This window comes from Erinaceus europaeus, chromosome 4, assembly GCF_950295315.1.
Source record: "Erinaceus europaeus chromosome 4, mEriEur2.1, whole genome shotgun sequence".
NCBI classification, from domain to species: Eukaryota; Metazoa; Chordata; class Mammalia; order Eulipotyphla; family Erinaceidae; genus Erinaceus; species Erinaceus europaeus.
Genome location: NC_080165.1, coordinates 25,694,204 through 25,712,211, shown reverse-complemented (window position 1 = coordinate 25,712,211; position 18,008 = coordinate 25,694,204). Strand labels below are relative to the sequence as shown.

General features: G+C 49.0%; 1 protein-coding gene across 4 annotated transcripts in view; it reads left to right on the top strand.

Moving 5' to 3' along the window:
• Window positions 1-17,532, top strand: part of TCF20 (transcription factor 20) — a 177,406-nt gene extending 159,874 nt beyond the window's left edge. For 3 of the 4 annotated variants that reach the window (XM_060189069.1, XM_060189067.1, XM_060189068.1), the window contains 3 exons: window positions 7,712-7,761; window positions 8,706-8,833; window positions 16,276-17,532. In XM_060189069.1, coding sequence (XP_060045052.1) covers window positions 7,712-7,761; window positions 8,706-8,789 — 134 coding nt within the window. In that variant the 3' untranslated portion in view covers window positions 8,790-8,833; window positions 16,276-17,532. The remainder of the gene's footprint in view (window positions 1-7,711; window positions 7,762-8,705; window positions 8,834-16,275) is intronic. The other variant, XM_060189070.1, reaches the window with a different exon arrangement.
• Window positions 17,533-18,008: the final 476 nt, after the last annotated feature.

Below are 18,008 nucleotides of genomic sequence, written 5' to 3'. Positions count from 1 at the left end.
AGGACCCAAATTCTAGCCTCTGGTCCCCACCGGCAGGGGAAAGCTTTGAAAGTGTTGAAGCAGTGCTGCAGGTTTCGGTCTCTCGCTCGCTCGCTCGCTCGCTCTCTTTTTTTAAGCCTCCAAGGGTTATCATTGGAGCTCAGTGCCTGCAAATCCACTGTTTCTAGAGGCCATTTTCCCCCTTTGGTTGCCATTGTTACTGTTTTTACTGCTGCTGCTGTTATTGGACAGGACAGAGAGAAATCAAGAGAGAAAAAGGGGAGAGAAAGATAGACACCTGCAGACCTGCTTCACTGCTTGTGAAGTGACCCCCCACCTGCAGGTGGGGAGCCAGGGGTTCAAACCAGGATCCTTATGGTGGTCCTTTTGCCTCACACCATGTGCTCTTAACCACTACCACCTGGCCCCCTTTCTGTCTTTCCCTACCCTCTTGATTTCTAGCTGTTTCTATCCAACAAATAAAGATAATAATTTCTTTTAATAATTTAAAAAATAGAAATGTAGTTGGGTTTTGTGTGTTAATATTTTATCCTTCCCCTTTGCTCAACTCATGAAATAATTCTGCTGGTCTTTTTTTAATGAAACTAGTGGGAAGCGAGAACTAGAGCATCACTCTGGCATATGCAGTGCCAGGTGTTAAACTCAGGGTATTGTACTCGAGTCCAGCACTTTATCCACTGGGCCACCTCTTGGGTCTCTATTTCTGATGGGTTTTGTTTTGTTTTGTTTAAGTGCGTTTCTATATATAAGTTGTTTGTGGTCTGTGACTGATTTAATTGTGTCCTTTCCAGTCCTTTTGCTCCTTGCGTAGTTGCCTTGGCTAGAACTTTGAATACAATGTTAAACAGACATGACAAAAGTTCTTTTTCTTGCTTCCAATCCATTAAATGCAGTGACAGTTGTGGGTTCTTCAGAGAGAGTCTTGAGGTAACAGAGGCTGCTCTCCTAACTTGTTGAATGTTTTTGTCATGAAGAGGTGTTGCCTTTTGTCAGGTGTTTTTTTCTGCATCTGTTGGAGTGATCAGAGCAGTCATTATGTGATAATAAATGTTGGAAGACTTTTGTTTAGCAAGTCCTGTGGGCAATTTGGAAAACCCAAACTGACCTGGAGCTTCAGTAGGCTGGGAAACCCCCTTTTTTTTCTCGTGACCTCTGTCTCTTCCTATTACTTTTTGAGCATTTGATGTGTTTAAGACCTTCACCTAGCTGGCCCTCATCATGCTTTTGAAAGGAGAGAAAAATGGAAAGCTGCGAGAATCCCGCTAGAAACATGGTGCTTGCTGTCTCTTAAGTGTTTCCCAAGTGTTGAGGAAGAAAGGTGTCTCTCCATGCTGCCATCCCATCTCTAGGGTGTGGGCTTTGACTTGGATCTGAGTGGCTGAGCAGATGACAGAAGCAGATGAGAGGTGTAGCGTTCTGAGAGTAGACTGCAATGAGCATCCTCCTCCTGGTTCGGATGCTTCACTGCTGGCCTTCACGTCAGTAAAGGCACAGAAGGAAGTGGGTATGCCAAAGTCCAATTCAGAGAGAGCGAGCGCTGAAGGGCAGCTTGGCGCCCAGCACACTGTGACCAGAGGTTCAGTAGGAAATGAGAAGATTCTGACCTGTCAATTCAGGGAGTTTGGGTTTCCCAGTTCCTTTGTCCCCGCCCCAGTGTTTGATTGTCGTGTGTCGGCATTGTGATTCACCCTGGGTGGTGCTCTGGCATATTCTGTGAGGTAGCTGCTAAGTCCTGCTCTCTCCCAAATACCAGCCAGTTGCTTTTTTTTTTTTTTTTAATATTTATTTTATTTATTTATTCCCTTTTTTTGCCCTTGTTGTTTTATTGTTGTAGTTATTATTGTTGTCGTTGTTGGATAGGACAAAGAGAAATGGAGAGAGGAGGGGAAGACAGAGAGGAGGAGAGAAAGATAGACACCTGCAGACCTGCTTCACCGCCTGTGAAGCGACTCCCCTGCAGGTGGGGAGCCGGGGTTCGAACTGGGATCCTTATGCCGGTCCTTGTGCTTTGCACCACCTGCGCTTAACCCACTGCGCTACAGCCCGACTCCCCTGCTTTTCTTTTTCTTTTTTTTGCCATTGTTGTTTTATCGTTATGGTTATTATCGTTGTTACTGCTGTTGGATAGGACAGAGAGAAATGGAGAGAGGAGGGGAAGACAGAAGGAGGAAGAGAAAAATAGACACCTGCAGACCTGCTTCACCGCCTGTGAGGTGACCCCCCACCCCCACCCCCGCAGGTGGGGAGCTGGGGCTCAAACCGGGATCCTTACACCGGTCCTTGTGCTGCACACCCGTGTGCTTAACCCGCTGTGCTACCGCCCAACCCCCACCAGTTCCTTTTCTTAATGATATTGCCACTAATTACATCAGAATGTTTTGTTTAAGTATCGAAGTTTTTAGCAGTAGTTTGTAAGTTTTATGTGGATTTTAATGTAAGAATTGGTTATCCTGGGTACTAGCTGAATAAAAAGTGGCCTTCTACACTGAGGCTTTATTCAGAGACATTACAAAAGTGGCAGATAGGCCGTCTGCCCCACCCCAGCATCACCACCTGTGTGTCCTGATAGTTCCTCTATTTTCAAGGCGTATTTTAATTATTAATAATAGAAGGGGGGAGCCAGAACACCACTCTGATCTGGAACATGCAGTGCCAGAGATTCAACTTGGGACCTCATGTTTGTAGGTCCAGCACTTTATCTACCTTACCACCTCCTGAGCCAGCTAATAGTTTCTCAAGGGGCTACGCCCTAATGCTTGATAGTCTGTGCAACTATAAAGTTATTCTACATGGTTTGAGCCGCCGGCTCCCGACCTACAGGGGAGTCGCTTCCCAAGCGGTGAAGCAGGTCTGCAAGTGTCTTTCTCTCCCCCTCTCTGTCTTCCCCTCCTCTCTCCATTTCTCTCTGTCCTATCCAACAATGACATCAATAACAACAACAATAACTACAATAATTAAAAAAACAACAAGGTTGACAAAAGGGAATAAATAAACATTTAAAAATTTTTTAAAAAGCTATTCTAGATCTGTAACTTATAGCCATTGTGTATTTGAAATATGACAAGTAGCGACGGGGGAGGGAGGACGACTACATTTTCATTTTAAACTTCTGTTAAGTAGCCAGCTGCATAGTCTTAGTGTTTCCTGTCAAGCTCCAGCAGTACAACCAGTTTCTATGGGAGAGGTCAGGTGCTTTCCCTCCCAAATGGGGACTTGCCTGTCAAACACTGCACCACCAGCAGGGAAGCAAGTACATTTACCAACTGAGGATGAGCAAGTACATGGTAACTGACTTTTCTCTGCCTGAACCTGTCTTGTGTGTCCTACACAGGTAAAATGGTTACTTAATGGACCAGAAAGTGGTGGCAGAGTATCCAGTGGAAGGATGGTTGCCTGGACTGGCAGAGGCTGGGGCTGGATACTTGACCCTCTCTCTGACTTCAGTTCCCAGTTGCCACTGTACACTTTAATGCTCTGTGTGGAGAGCTGGAGCCAAAGAGGTTTTGTTTATTTTGTCATCTCCAAGGCTTCACAGCTCCTGGATCACCACCACCACCAACAACAACAACAACACACACACACGAGGCAAAGAGAATGAAAGAAATAACAGCACCAAAACCTCCTTCACTGTGCTGGGGGTTAGCATTAAGCCTGGGCTGCACACATGGTGAAGCTGTCAGCTATCCAGGTGAGCCACTTTGTCGGCTCTTACTGGGCTTTTTGATGGCCCAGAAGCTTACACTGTTCTCTGGGTAAAACCCTTAACATTTATTCCACTCCGCATTCTCAGAAATTCAGGCCCCATATGATGTGTCTTTGCATCCAGGAAAAGGCATTTTATTGATTGACTTCCCTTCCAATTAAAGTAAAAACAAATCCTTGAACTTAAGAGTCCATCATCTATATGGAGTAAGGAACAACCGGTTTAACACTTTCATCTCTGCCTTCCTGTCAGCCACTTAAACCTTTAAAGAGCTGTTGGTGTCTAAAGAAAAACTTTCGTTGCTTGCTGAGGACATCTCCATGGAAACATAATTTTTGTTTTGTGAAGCTCTGTGTCTGGTGCATCTTTTCCCTACCTGGTGATGAGCCTACATTTGTGGCATCATGGCTGTTTTGTGTTCCTGTTATGTCCTGGGCACAGAATTTGCTTCCAGTTGGGAAATGTAGCAGTGAGATCATGAATGCTGGTATTAAAAAAAAAAAGGAATAGAAAAGATTTAATGCAACAAGCCACAGTAATTAAGACCAAAGGAGGGAAAGGGGAAGAGAGCGTTGGTAGATAGTTCATTAATATTTCCACTGCACACAAAGAGTCTTGCTGGAGGGGCTATTTCTTTTCCGCTTGTGGAGAAACACAGCTGGGAATCTTCACTTTCTGCAGCCATCCTTGCAGCAGCATTACAAAGCTGCTTGCTCCAGTGCAGACTTTGATCTTGCAGTAGGGGGTAGGTTCAGAGCCCTGGATTTGGTCAGAAAAATTGACTAGTGGTCTGGCCTCTCCCTGGAGAGGGCAGCTAGCAGCATCTGGTTCCTGCCCTATTACTCCCCAGTTCAGACCCACAGAGAATGAGGCTGGCAGGACCCTGTGTCTCAACCTGCACTCTGTCTATAGGAATAGCAGCTGTAGCTGAGATAGAGAGCGGGTGAACTGGAAGCAGTGGCAGGTCTTAGCAGGTCCAGAGCATGTCAGACATCCCTTCTTTTCTCTGTCCTTGAGCCCCCCACCACCACCCTTAGCCTGGGCTTTATACTGCTATATGTGTAAATATTAAGCTTGAAATAGCTTATTGTGAGGGGTGAAATAAATTCTACTTTGCCTTAAACTTAGAATGGAAGCAGAGTGCTCTGTTGAGGTATGGGTGTTTGGCCAAAAACCATCTTGCTGGTGGGATGACCTGAGCCAGCTGTGTGATGATCCAGCAGACCATTTGCTTTGTCTTCGCTGTGTGGACATGCTGACCAGGCCCTCTGGGCAGTGTGGGATATTGTCAGGGGCTCAAAGAAAACAAACTAGGAGACAGGTTTGCTGGCTGTGTCGGGACCAGATGCCTGTTCTCAGCCCCAGAATGGGGCTTACTGTATACTTGTGTGCTACTCACTCTTCCCCTAGCAGGGATGCTTCAGGGCAGCCAGGAAGAGGCTCTCCTTTGCCCTTTCCTGTGTTTGGACTCTAGCTGGTTCTGATGCTTCCAGGAATGTGGATTCCAGCTCCAAATGGCTGGTGGGCAGACAAGACTGGATGGGGGGGGGGGGGGGCGAGCAGTAGAGCAGTGGGTTAAGTGCACATAGCACAAAGTGCAAGGACTGACATAAGGATCCCAGTTTCCCACCTGTGGTGGGGGGTGTCGTTTCACAAGTGGTGAAGCAAGTCTGCAGGTGTCTGTCTTTCTCTTCCCCTCTCTGTCTTTCCCTCCTCTCTCCTTTTCTCTCTGTCCTTCCAATGACAACAACAACAATAAGGGCAACAAAAGGGGAAAAGTAGCTTCCAGGAGCGATGGAGTTGTAGTACAGGTACTAAGCCCCAGCAATAACCCTTGAGGCAAAAAAAAAAAACAAAAAAAAAACCAACCTGGATCAGGGCTTTTGTCTGGCATGTTCCTGTGTGGGAGGCCTTGCCAAAGGCAGACAGTCTCTGGCAGATTGGTTTAGGAGACTCCCATTTCCAGAAGCACCTGGCATTAATGCATACTTAAACTATTTCTTTTTTGCTGTTTAACGTGGAGATAATATGTTCTTTAACTTTGGACGTATGTTTACTAATGATTCATCATAACTGGTCGTTTTCTGTGAATATGAGGGGACTTTTCTACCTCTCTTTCTGGTGATACCTCTTCCAACTCCCTGGTCTCTGTCCTCATTTCTGTAAACACTTGTGGCAAGAGGATAGCCAAGCCCCACATGGGCTGTGTGATTTCTCTGAGGCTCAAACTAGACACCGCCAGCAAGCATTGTGTCAGCGCCCAGGTGAGGAAGAAGTGCACCCCTGAGCTCCAGTTGTCTGTCTCCTGCTGTTCATAAGCTCTCTGGCAGATTGGAGCAGCAGGAGCCATGGTCACGCCATGTACTTGTGGGTTTTAAATTAACACATTTCATTTACTGTCATGCTGGGGGGACTAGGCTAGGCTAGCAGGACTTGCAGTTCCTATGCGTCTTGAGACTTGCTCTGGAAGCAGAGGGGCTGCCCATTCTTAGATATTCAAGGACCCCAGAGGGAGGAAGTGATGGCACATGCACTCAGCCAAACTACAAAAAGGTCTTCGCTGATTTTCTTAGGGCACAAAAGGAGCTCTAACGTTTCCATGTGTGCGCCTTGCTTTTTGACCGTTTCACTTGAAACCTGTAGTTGTACAGGCTGCTAATCCGACCCTCAGCTAAAACTGGAGTTGAATTGTAAATTTAACAAGGCTAAGTACCATGGCTGTCTCCCGCCATGGTGCCTAGGAGCTCCCTGAGAATGTGTGATCAATATTTATTAACATTCTGCCACCGCATCTTGCACCAGTGACCCAGCTGTCGGTCTCCGGGAGCTGTGGTGTGCACAGTGAACTCATTAATTAGATTTCTTCGCCCTGCTTTGTCACTAGCCTTGTGCTGTGGAGCTCCACTCACCTGGAGGTGGGTTTGTATCCTTGCTGTCATCACAGATGCCATCACGTGTTCAGAACTGGAATGAATCGTTTTCCTCCAAGGCTTCGTAGTCCCCTGGTGGGATTTCACTTTCCTCTGAAGTGTTTAGTATGAAGTGTGTAGCTCCTGTCTCCATAGGTTGTAGAGTGAAGGTGTCGGAGGACTCTTTGGCCTAACCTCGTCCTCTCTCTGAGGTGAGGACCCTCCACAGAGGAGAAAAGTTGCTTCCAGGTGTAGAGTATTTTCACAAGGGAGGTTTCTTGTCCACAGAGGAGAAAAGTTGCTTCCAGGTGTAGAGTATTTTCATAAGGAAGGTTTCTCGTGGTCCTGTAGGTGGACTTAGCCCAGGTTAGAAACTCTAACAATAACATTTTTGGAGATGAGTTTCCTATCAACTATAATAATAATACATCATTACAGAAATAATAAAATAATAAAATCAACTGTGATCTTACTACCCAAAGTAAGGCACTGTTAGATTTTGGTAGATTTCACTTGTCCTTTGTTTTTGTGTGCATCTAAACACGTTCATAAAAGACAGGATCTAGGCTCTAGTAGCTAGTTCATCTGGTGGAGTCCGCACCTTACCGCATGAGGCTCCCTGTCACCATGTGAGAATGCTGTGTCACCAGTGGGGGTCCCACAGGTGGTAGAACAGTGCTCTGGTGCCTTTTTCTGCTGTCTCTCTGCCTATCTCTATCTAAAATTTTTTTAACTTTTTAAATATTTATTTGTTTTCCCTTTTGTTGCCCTTGTTTTTTAAAGAATGAAAGTTGACCCAGGAGTAGTGAAATCATTCATGTGTGAGGCCCAATGCTACCGAAAAAATGAGGGTCATACATTTATGTATCCTGCTTCTCTAATTAGCTTTGGATTCTTTGCGCACGTGTCTTTAACTGTCTGAAAATGCTAATGTTTAAGTTCCCGATGCCCTGCCCTGCTGAGGTGCTGGAGTTCACTCGTGGGTAGGTATCTCTGATGTTGTACTGTGGAATGTCACTGTAGGTAGGGCGTCTCGTGGCCATGCGGCGGCCAGTGCAGTCCCTCTTACCAGATCTGATTAGTCCCTTCTGTCTTGCAGATTGTTTGCTACATGAGGAGAACTTCTCGGTGAGGTGCCCCAAGCACAAGGTAAGTCAGCCCAGACTCTGCTCCCAGCAGCGGGTGGAGGGGCCCTGAAAGACCTACAGGTCCACACTCTGGCTGGCCCTGGCAGTGTGGAGAAGGCGCCATGCTGGAGGGAGGCCTGTGAGGTGAGGGGGCAGGGAGGAGGCGTTTGTCTTTTCCTTCAGAGAGACTATCAAGCTCAGTAAGGGCTGGTTTGCATAGTGTAATGAAACCCCAGTTCACAGGCTGGCTGTAGATCTTGGTCTGTAAACAAAGGCATTTTCCCAGACTGTTGAGAATTGGAGGCGATGCCCAGGAAACTCTCTACAAGGTTTTGTTTAGCCAGGGATGGGGTGCCGAGTGGTAGGGGTGAAGCTGGTAGACTGTGCCACCTTAGTTCCTAGCTGATTCAAGAGGTGTTCTCTCAGATGCCACTTGCAGGGGTGGATGGAAACTGAGCAGGTGAATGACCTGTTTTTGGAGGTTGTGTGTGTGTCTAGGGAGGGAGGGAGGGAGAAAGAACTCCCAGGAAGGACTGCTGTGTGGACAGGCCTGCAGCCACCATGCTCTCCTGACTGAGGTCACACTGACATCTGGTGGCCATTGGTTGCTCACAGTTTTCAGTCTCCACGTAGAGCCAGAAAATACTAGGAAGAGATCCTTTCAACAGTTCTGTCTTCTAAAAACTTGGGAAAGATGCTGATTTGCACTTCTAAAAATTATTTCCAAAGATGGATCTTGGAAATTTTACTTTTATTTAATTTGTATGTTTTTGTTTTTAAATTTTCCTTTTCTAATGGGTACATTTTGCTTCAGAAAACCCTGAGTATCTCCTGTTTGTCATTCAGTACTGACTCTCCTTTTTCTTTCCTTTTCCATGTGCTGTTTCTCCTCGCTTCTGCCCTGCCTCATCCCCACACTGCTTCTTCTGTCACTCCCGTCTTGTCTACCTGGCTTTACCATATCAGCCTCCCCTCCCATGCCCTCTCCCCCCGCTGCAGAACAAGACAGCGAAAGGCAGCCTCAGCACAGAGCAGTCGGAGCGGGGGTGAGGGGGGCAGTTGGCTCGTGGGAATGCAAAGTCCAGCAAGCACAGGTGAGTTGGGCGGGCCCAGGCTCCCACCGTCACCCCTACTAGACCCTGAGTGGCAGCCTGGCCTCTGCCCTCCTGCTCGCCCCGAGCTGCACCACCAGCGTCTAATCGCATGGATTACAACACCAGGTGGAGAAAATGTCTTCCATTTATTCCTTCGCTCTCCAGAATAACTGGGAAGGTGATGTGGGAGGCTTACAGCACTCCTACTCCTCATTGGGGCTTAAAGAGAACAAGTCCCAAGATCAGACCTTGCGTGTGTGGTCTTGCTAAAGGCAGCAAGCAGTGGATTCCCAAGGCAGAGCCCAGGGGCAGATACTTGTTACCGTTACTCTCCCTCCCCCCTGCCTCAGAAAAGTTCCCAAGAGCCAGGGAGTGCTTCTTAATTGACTCCACATCAGTAAAGCCAATGTTGGGTCTTCCCCTGAAAAACACAAAATTCAGGACCTAGTGGTGGTGTACCCAGTAGAGTACACACATTGCCATGCATGACAACCTGGGTTCAAGCCCTCTTTCCCCTCCCTCCTGCAGTGGGAGAAGTTGCACAAGTGATGAAGCATTGCTGTCAATGTCTCTTTCCCTTCTTCCCTCTCTCCCCGGTCTTCCTCTGTCTCAACGTATCAACAAAGAAAGAAAATATTGCCACCAGGAACGGTGTATTCATTGTGTAGGCTCTGAGGCCCCAGTGATAACCTTGTGTTCATAAAACATTTTAAAAAGAAGAAAAAGGGGAAACCCCTCTTAAGTTTTATTATTTGAAGTGACACACGCACACACCCCGGCACTGAAGGATTCCTCTTCTCAGAAGTGCGCAGGGGAGGTAAACCCCAACTGACTCAGTAGACATTAGCCTTCCGTGTGATTTTACTCCTAAAAATCTCGAGAGCATGAATTGTGCTCTTTTGTGTCTATGACAGTGGTCAGGGCTGCAGCATGTCTGTGAAAACAGGATTGAAACATGGTCTAGAAGCAGCAGGCCTCCACTGCTCCCCACTGGCTTCCTCACCTTCCTGCCCTCACTTGCTCACAGAGGGAATCAAAACAGATTGTAAAGGGAAAACCAGGTGGAGACAAGGCACTTGGGGGATTGAGGGAAGAGCCATTTGTCTCAGAAATGTTCATGAGGGATTATTTCTCTTTAGATGAAAGGACTTCTGTGGTGGTGTATCTGGTAGAATGCACGTGGTGCCATGTGATAGAACCTGGGTTCAGACCCCTCATTTCCCACCAGTGGGGGGGGGATGCTTCACAGGTAGTGAAGCAGTGTGGAGATATGTCTCACTCCCACCCCTCTTTCCAGGATCCCCCCTTTCCTTTTTTTTTTTTTTAATTTTTATTTATAAAAAGGAAACACTGACCAAAACCATAGGATAAGAGGGGTACAACTCCACACAATCCCACCACCAGAATTCCATATCCCATCCCCTCCCCTGATAGCTTTCCTATTCTTTATCCCTCTGGGAGTGTGGATCTCCTTTTTTTTTTTTTTTTTAATATTTATCTATTTATTTATTCCCTTTTGTTGCCCTTGTTGTTTTATTGTTGTAGTTATTATTGATGTCGTTGTTGTTGGGTAGGACAGAGAGAAATGGAAAGAGATGGGGAGACGGGGGGGGGGAGAAAGATAGACACCTGCAGACCTGCTTCACCACTTGTGAAGCGACCCCCCTGCAGGTGGGGAGCCAGGGGCTTGAACCGGGATCCTTATGCTTTGCGCCGCCTGCACTTAACCTGCTGTGCTACCTACCGCCTGACTCCCTGGATCTCCCTTTCTATCTCTCTGTCTCACCCTCTATCAAAAGGAAAACGAGGGTAAAGTGGGAGACGGTCACTGAACATGATGGAGTTGTCATGCAAACACTGAGCCCCCCCCCACAAGCCCTGGTGGCCAAAAAGTGTCTGCTCCAGGTGCCTGAGACTCTCCCACAGACGTGCCAGACCCAGCTCTGCTGGTCTCTGGAATGTGACCCACCTCACCCCCTTTATAACCAGGGCTGGATCCTCCTTCCTCCAGAGTATCTAGCAATGATTTGAGGAGAACTAGTTAGTCTCAGAATGTGGCCATTTTCCTCTGTTAGTTTCATAGGTGGTCCTGGTAGCACTTCAGAGAAGGATCGTCTGCTCACTGGGTAATGAATCTTTGGGAGCTGGTGGGGACTGACTGCTTTCTTGAGGGGGCTGTCAAGTGAGGACTGTGAGGTCATGCTTTTCTCTCTTCCTCCTCAGGGAGTGGGGCTGGGAATGGAGGGAGCAGAGCAGGAGAGGTGGCTGCGTCACGGGAACCAGACAGCCAGACGGAGCCCCGTGGACCATCGGCAGCGGCCACTGGACTTCTAGCACCCTTCATGGGTCCACTGACTCCGGCACTCCTCTCCTGCTGATCAGTTCTCAGAACAAGACAGCAGAGGCCCTCCAAGAATGTTTCTGTTGGCCTTTGTGCTCTGCCTCGCCCAGACCACTAGAGTCACCTTTTATAGGGGATATTCCCAAAAGTGCCCCGAAACACCCAGATAAGGAAAGACTCATTTGCTGTTTGATCTTTTCTTTTTTACTTTTTTGGAAAGGGGGAGCGTGGGATCCAGCCTGTGTTTGAGAAAAAGACATTTAGCCCTAGGCCTAGTGGGCAGATTGTCTAGGGATTTTGCTCATCACTTTGTTGTACCCATTCTTAGACCCCACTAGCTGGCAGAGCCCTCAACTCCTGAGTGGAGCAATGAGCTTTACCTTCCATCCTTCAGAGGCTGGCATTGTACCTGTTTGTGCAAAAGAAACTGAAGAGCCAGGTGATGAGCCTGCCCCACCAGTGTGGGGAGGTTTCATGTCTGCTGACGTCAGGCTGACCACCTCTTAGAGGGAGGGGCGGACACACTGCGTTTGCTCTTGCCCACCTGAAATGTCCCCCTTGGGCTGTATCCCTTCACTGACTTTCAGTTGTTTAGTCACATTAAGGACTGTCGTGTCCTTCAGGCCCAGAGTGCTCTGTCAGCCTTCAACTGATTGTGTGGAATCCCCAGTGATTGGGGGCAGAGGTGCAGCCCCCACTCTAAGGTGCATTCACCTTGGGTCCGTGCCAGGGACAAGGCCGTCATCAGGTATCCCAGCAACAGGGCATAGGAGGGACAGAGGATGTCTGTGTCCCCGGCTTTCCCTCACAGAGTGGTGCCGGAGTGCTCTGTGACCAGGACTAGACCACTCACCCCTGTGCTTCAGTCTCTCCTGTAATAAGAGGAATAGCAATGGCCAACCTTGTGAGGAATGTGGTTTAAAAATATTCTGTGTGCCCAGCACAGCGTCGCGTGGGGTTAAGCATCTGCAGGTTCTGGGAGTGCTGCTCTCAGTCAGTCGCCTGCTGGCACAGCACTGATGGAGGGAGCCGGATGGGTCAGGCTGCATAGTGGGACCTCCAACTGCTTGTGCTGTACAAGCGTCCAGGGCTGGGGGCAAGGGGATGTGAGCTCCACTTCCCTGCTTGCTGTCTTCTTTCCCAGCATCGAGGTTCCTGGTACTTTCCCTTTCCCAGGCCAGGAAGGCCAGAGAGGAAAGATGCTTGTGCAGCATCCAGCAGACTGCCCCCATCCCCACCCCCACTTCTGAGAGTCAGACAGCAGCCTGACGGGTCTGTGGTGGTCTGCCCTCTTGGTGCTGATGTCTCACTGGCGCCATGCAGCTGGTGGAGCCCCTGTGCCTGTCTCCATCCTTGCCTGTAGTAAATAGAAGGCCTCGCTCCTCCTGGCAGCCACCCTGTCCGGTGCGTGAGAAATAGTCTGCCCCTCCTGACTCTTGCTCTGTCCTGGGCTGCAAGCACATGCCACCTGCAGCCAATAACTTCCCTCCCCAGGAGCAGCTTTTATGATCGGAACATTGTGTTGGAGGTGTCAGACAGCCCATCCACGCAGGAACAAGTGTTGGGTCCCAGAGTCCCCTTTGCTGCAGGCTGGTGCTGATCAAGTCCTGCGATTACACCTTCAGAGGAAAACTTAAATCTGGGCGCCAGGCTGTGGCGCCCCTGGTTAATCTCACATACTAGAGTGCACAAGGGCCGGGGTTCGAGGCCCAGATCCCCACCTACAGGGGAAAAGCTTCATACATGGTGAAGCAGGGCTGCAGGTGTCTCTCTCCGCCCTCCCTCTCAATTTCTCTTTGTCCTATCAAATAAAGTTTAAAAAAAAAGAAAAGAAAACTTAAATCTGTCACTTTTACCTACCCCCCCACACACACCCCACTCTGCTTCGCCCCGTGCCGCTCAGGTGCAGAGCACCGAGACTCTTCTCTTGGAGCACAAGGAGCACACAGCAAAGGCATGTTTCCAGGGAGCCGGGTAGAGGAGAACCAGCCTCCTTCCTTTTTTTTGCCTCTAGGGTTAGACTGGGGCTTGGTGCCTGCACTACAAATCCATTGCTCCTGGAGGCCATTCCCCCCCCCTTTTTTTTTTGCCCTTGTTGTGTTGCATAGGACAGAAAGAAATCGAGAGGACAGGAAGACAGAGAGGAGGAGAGAAAGATAGACACCTGCAGACCTGCTTCACCACTTGTGAAGCAACCCCCTGCAGGTAGGGAGCCAGGGGCTCGAACCGGGATCCTTATGCAGGCTCTTGCGCCTTGCACCATATGTGCTTAACCCGTTGCAGTACCTCCCAGCTCTCCCTCCCCCCCCCCCCTTTTTTAAGAGTGAACCGAGAGTACCACTTGAGCATATGCAATACTGGAGATAAAATTTGGGGCCTCATGTTCTGGGTCACCTCCTGGGCCACAAAAAGCATTCTAAACCTTGACTGTGTGCCCTAGCCTGGTCGTCGGGTTGAAGGTCCCTATCCCCACCAGATAGAGCCCCTTTGTTAGAAGGGGAGGAAAGGAACTGGTCAGAGGGGGCGGGAGGAGGTCGAGGTGGAGTTTGAGGTGGATGGATTCCAAGGACAGCCTCCTGGGCCATTGGCAGAGCTGAAGGGCAGCAGGACTGTACGTTAGAGGGGGATGGAGATGAGCTGAAAGGCTTCGGGCCGGGGCTATCCGTTTCACCAGCAGCAGACACGAAGATCCCTTTCTGAAGAGAGTGCTGGTCGGTACAGAAGCCCTGCGAGCTCACTCGGCCTTGCCGGCTGCAGCTGGCACCACGTCTGCTCCCTGGCTCGCTGCCTACGGCACAGCTGTCTCAGCCATGTCCTGTGCAGCTGGGCGGGACCACGCGACAGTCGGAGTCCCAGGGGCTCAGTCAGAAGAGCCTCACCTGTCACCTTCTTGAGCTAGTGTCCACCTCCCAAGACGGGGATCAGGGCTCTCAGTACTGTTGGGAAATACTGTCTGTGGGCTGCCTAACATAGGGCTTGGCAGCATGGTACAAACTGGAGATAGAAAGATTCTTTATTCTTTCTGATCCCCTTGCTAATAAAGGAACTGGGTGTTTTTCTATTTTCATAGCGGTAAGGCAGAAAAGTCAGAGTCCTATAGCTTTCAGACATCATGTACTTGGAGCAGACCAGTCTGCCAGCAGTCCCTAAGGAAAGATACCTTTAGGAAGCTGGAAGGTAGAGCTCAAGGTGAGAGATGCAGAGGGTGGACCACCAGGCACCCCTTGATGTTGGGGGAAGGTCTATCAGTAAGGCAAACCCTGGGTACCAAGACAAGCTTCGTTCTGAAGTTGGGGTCCAAGGTGGGGGCCTTCTGTTCCGAGTAGTGAGCAGAATAGAGCTACAGGCCCTAGACTGCTGAGCAGACCCTGCCCTGCTTGTACCAGTCCTGCATCCCCAGCAAGACTTGCCCCGCTAGTCATTCATTACTTGGTGCTCCATTGGTTCCAGCCTTGGCATTAGATGTACAAGTTCTCTTGGGCTGGGTGGCAACCAGAAAAGTGCTCTTCTCTCCTTTCCTGGCAGCCCCAGCCTCAGGAAAACCAGGGAGAGGCAGTGCAGAGTCACCCTGTGCCGGGGAAGAAGCATGACCATGAAATCTGGGTTCCCAGAGCCACCTTCAGGGCTAGGGAAGCCTTACTGTAATGAGACTTCCTGAGGCTGGTGGGATGGCCCAGCAGCTGGAGTCCCTGGCTTTGCTTATACCTGAGCATGACCACGTGCTTCTGCGGTCTCTGCCAGGTGTCTCCATGTTTATTACTGGGTTTTGCCAACCAGTTAGGAATCTTTTTGACAAGAGCAGGTACGTGTGTATTTGCTTTAAATAAAATGTTCTTAGCTTATGAACCAAGCCTTTTTTTTTTTTTAAGAAAGTATTAATTAACAAAACCATAGGGTAGGAGGGGTACAATTCCCACCACCCTATCTCCATATCCCACCCCCTCCCCTGATAGCTTTCCCATTCTCTATCCCTCTGGGAGCATGGACCCAGGGTCATTGTGGGTTGCAGAAGGTGGAAGGTCTGGCTTCTGTAATTGCTTCCCCGCTGAACATGGGCGTTGACTGGTCGGTCCATACTCCCAGTCTGCCTCTCTCTTTCCCTAGTAGGGTGGGTCTCTGGGGAAGCGGAGCTCCAGGACACATTGGTGGGGTCTTCAGTCTAAGGAAGCCTGGCCGGCATCCTGATGACATCTGGAACCTGGTGACTGAAAAGAGAGTTAACATACAAAGCCAAACAAATTGTTGAGCAATCATGGACCCAAAGCTTGGAATAGTGGAGAGGAAGTGTTGGGGGGGTACTCACTGCAAACTCTAGTGTACTTCTGCTTTCAGGCATATATTTTGCAGTAGTTTACGAACCCAGCCTTCTTAACTACTTTGTGTATTTCTGAGTTCTGAGGAAATAGTAATGGCGCCTGGGTTCTCCTGAGGTGTATTTGTCAGAGGATCGCACTCATCGGGGTTTGAGGAAGAAGGGAGGAGAACCCCACTGGGCCGCATTTCCAGGGGTGCTGTGACTGGCAAGAAACAGGCCAGGGTGAGGCCACTGCCTCTCTTGGCTTCAGATTTAAATTTTCTAAACCGAATTCCTTGGGAACCACTGTTTATCTCTGACCTGTGAAGCATTCTGAGGAGGCCCCTGCACCTGCCCCTGTACCTTGCTCCATGAGGACCAACAACAGAATCACGTGGAGCCTGGGCGTGGAGCCTGGGCGTGGAGCCTGGGCGTGGGGCCCGGGAAGACTGACACCTACTCTCCCTGCAGCACTCACAGGAAGAGTTCTTGGCTAAGCGTCAGGAGCTGCTTATCAACTAGAAACAATGTGAAGTGACCATGGCTCTGGAGTCATGACAAGATTCTATTCCCTTGAGGCCCCACCTGGGGGGCCGAGGATTTCTGTCCTGGTCTCTGGTCCTTATGTGCCCCAGGGAGGCAAAGCGCAGTGAGAGGCAAACCCAGGTGGATGCGCTGACCCCACTGTCAGTCCTGGGCGGCCTCCTGCATCTGCAGTGTGTTTGCAAGGGAGACGGAGACGGGCAGGGTCGCTGCCGCAGGACCCTGTGCGGGTTCCCGGCACCCAATGTCTATTCTGTCTTCCAGGTGAGACTGTGGAGATGAGAAGGTGGTGGACGCTCGTGATAGAATGGAAATCATCCTACTGTGCAGCCACACCCCACCCTACCCCACCCTGCCCCAATGTGCCTGCCCATGCCAGCACTTCCTTCCTAAGTTTTTACTTCACACTCAAACTGGTGACACCACGGGAAAGAAAGACCCAAGAAGTTGGAATGGCTGTTTCCATGGACACAATCTCCATAGTGACAATGTGGGGGGAGGGGGGAGGGGAATGATGGGAAGGGGTGGGGGGACTAAAAGGGAGGGATAAAAAATATATATATATAAATCTATTTTTAGTCTGGAAAGACTTTGTTTAAATGAAAGGTGCGCTATCCCTTTTGATTCTATTTTAAAATTATCTAGTTAAAGAATTCCAAATTTGTTCCAATAACAGTGAAATTTAAATGTGAAATTGAACTGAAGAAACTCATCTCATAAAGGATGGGGGTGTGGCTTTGACCTTTAGCGTGTCTCACACCAGTGCAGAGAATTCTCCACCAAGGACAGAAAGTGCAAGCAAACCACACCAAAACCATCCTTTTGTCATTTGTTTGTTTCAAAATGGGAAGGTTGGGGGTGGGGTGGGCAGGGAAGTAGGGACAGTCCATGTTTTCCAGAGTGAGAGAATGATGGTTAGACAAATTAATTTTTTCACTTCCAGGAACACTATTTATTTATTAAATTTTTTAATCTTTTTGGGGGGAGGGTTAATTGGCAGATGCCCTGAAGCAGTGGCGGTGTCCTGGGTCACTGGCTGGTGAGTTGCCCCACTGAGTGCACACAGCAGGCACAGTCAAAGGGTGGCACCTGCAGGCATCTCCCCAGCAGCTGTGCCCTGGCCCCAGGATGGGAAGCCAGGCAAGAAGGCTGAGCTGCAGGGCTGTGTGGAGCCTGAGTGGTGTGGGCTGAGCGGACCAGGAGCACCGGTTAACCCTTTTTTTCCTTGCTTTCCTTGCTTTTATAAAGGAGAAGAGGGCCTGTCAGTTGAGCAGCCCCATGCTACATGATTCTTTATGTTGCATTGTTTTGTTTTATTTTGTAAATTGTATGATTTTTAAATATCTGAGTTTTAAAAAAAGAAAAGAAAAAAGTACAAAAAAATCTTAAGGCCTTAAGAAGGGGTTAGTGCATCTTTCGGGGTCACTCTGCCGTGGGGATAAAATAGCTGTTTCACAAACAGTTTTATTTAAAAAACAAACAAAAAAGTCAAAAAAATAATAAACTTCATTTTAACCTGTTTCCTTTGTTTTGTTTTATGTAAATTGAATGCGTCTCTTCCATTCCAGCCTACAGAAGGCGGCTTTGGTTCTGTAGTCAGAGTCGCCATCAGCCTGTGCCAGGAGGGCAGAGCCTGGAAGGAAGCAAACCCAAGATTCCTCTGCTTCTCCCTGGGCAGGTGGAGCTCAGCCAGTGTGTGGTGACCGTCAGGTTACTTGAGTTGAGATGAATACATAACTTCCAATCAACATGGATATGTTGTTATGTAAACCAACCCATTTGTTGCAGGCCAGCAGTACCCCCAGTGATACACCTACCGGCCTTTTACTTTCTTTCAGTTCTTCAGACTTCGGTGGTAGACTCACTTTAACACAGAGCAGAAATGGTAGAGTGGGCCCAGGTGTCACCAGTGGCCATTTTCACACCTGCAGAAACCATAGTGTCGTGTCATATCCTCACGCCTCCTATCTTTAACTTGGCCCTGCCCCAGAAGGATC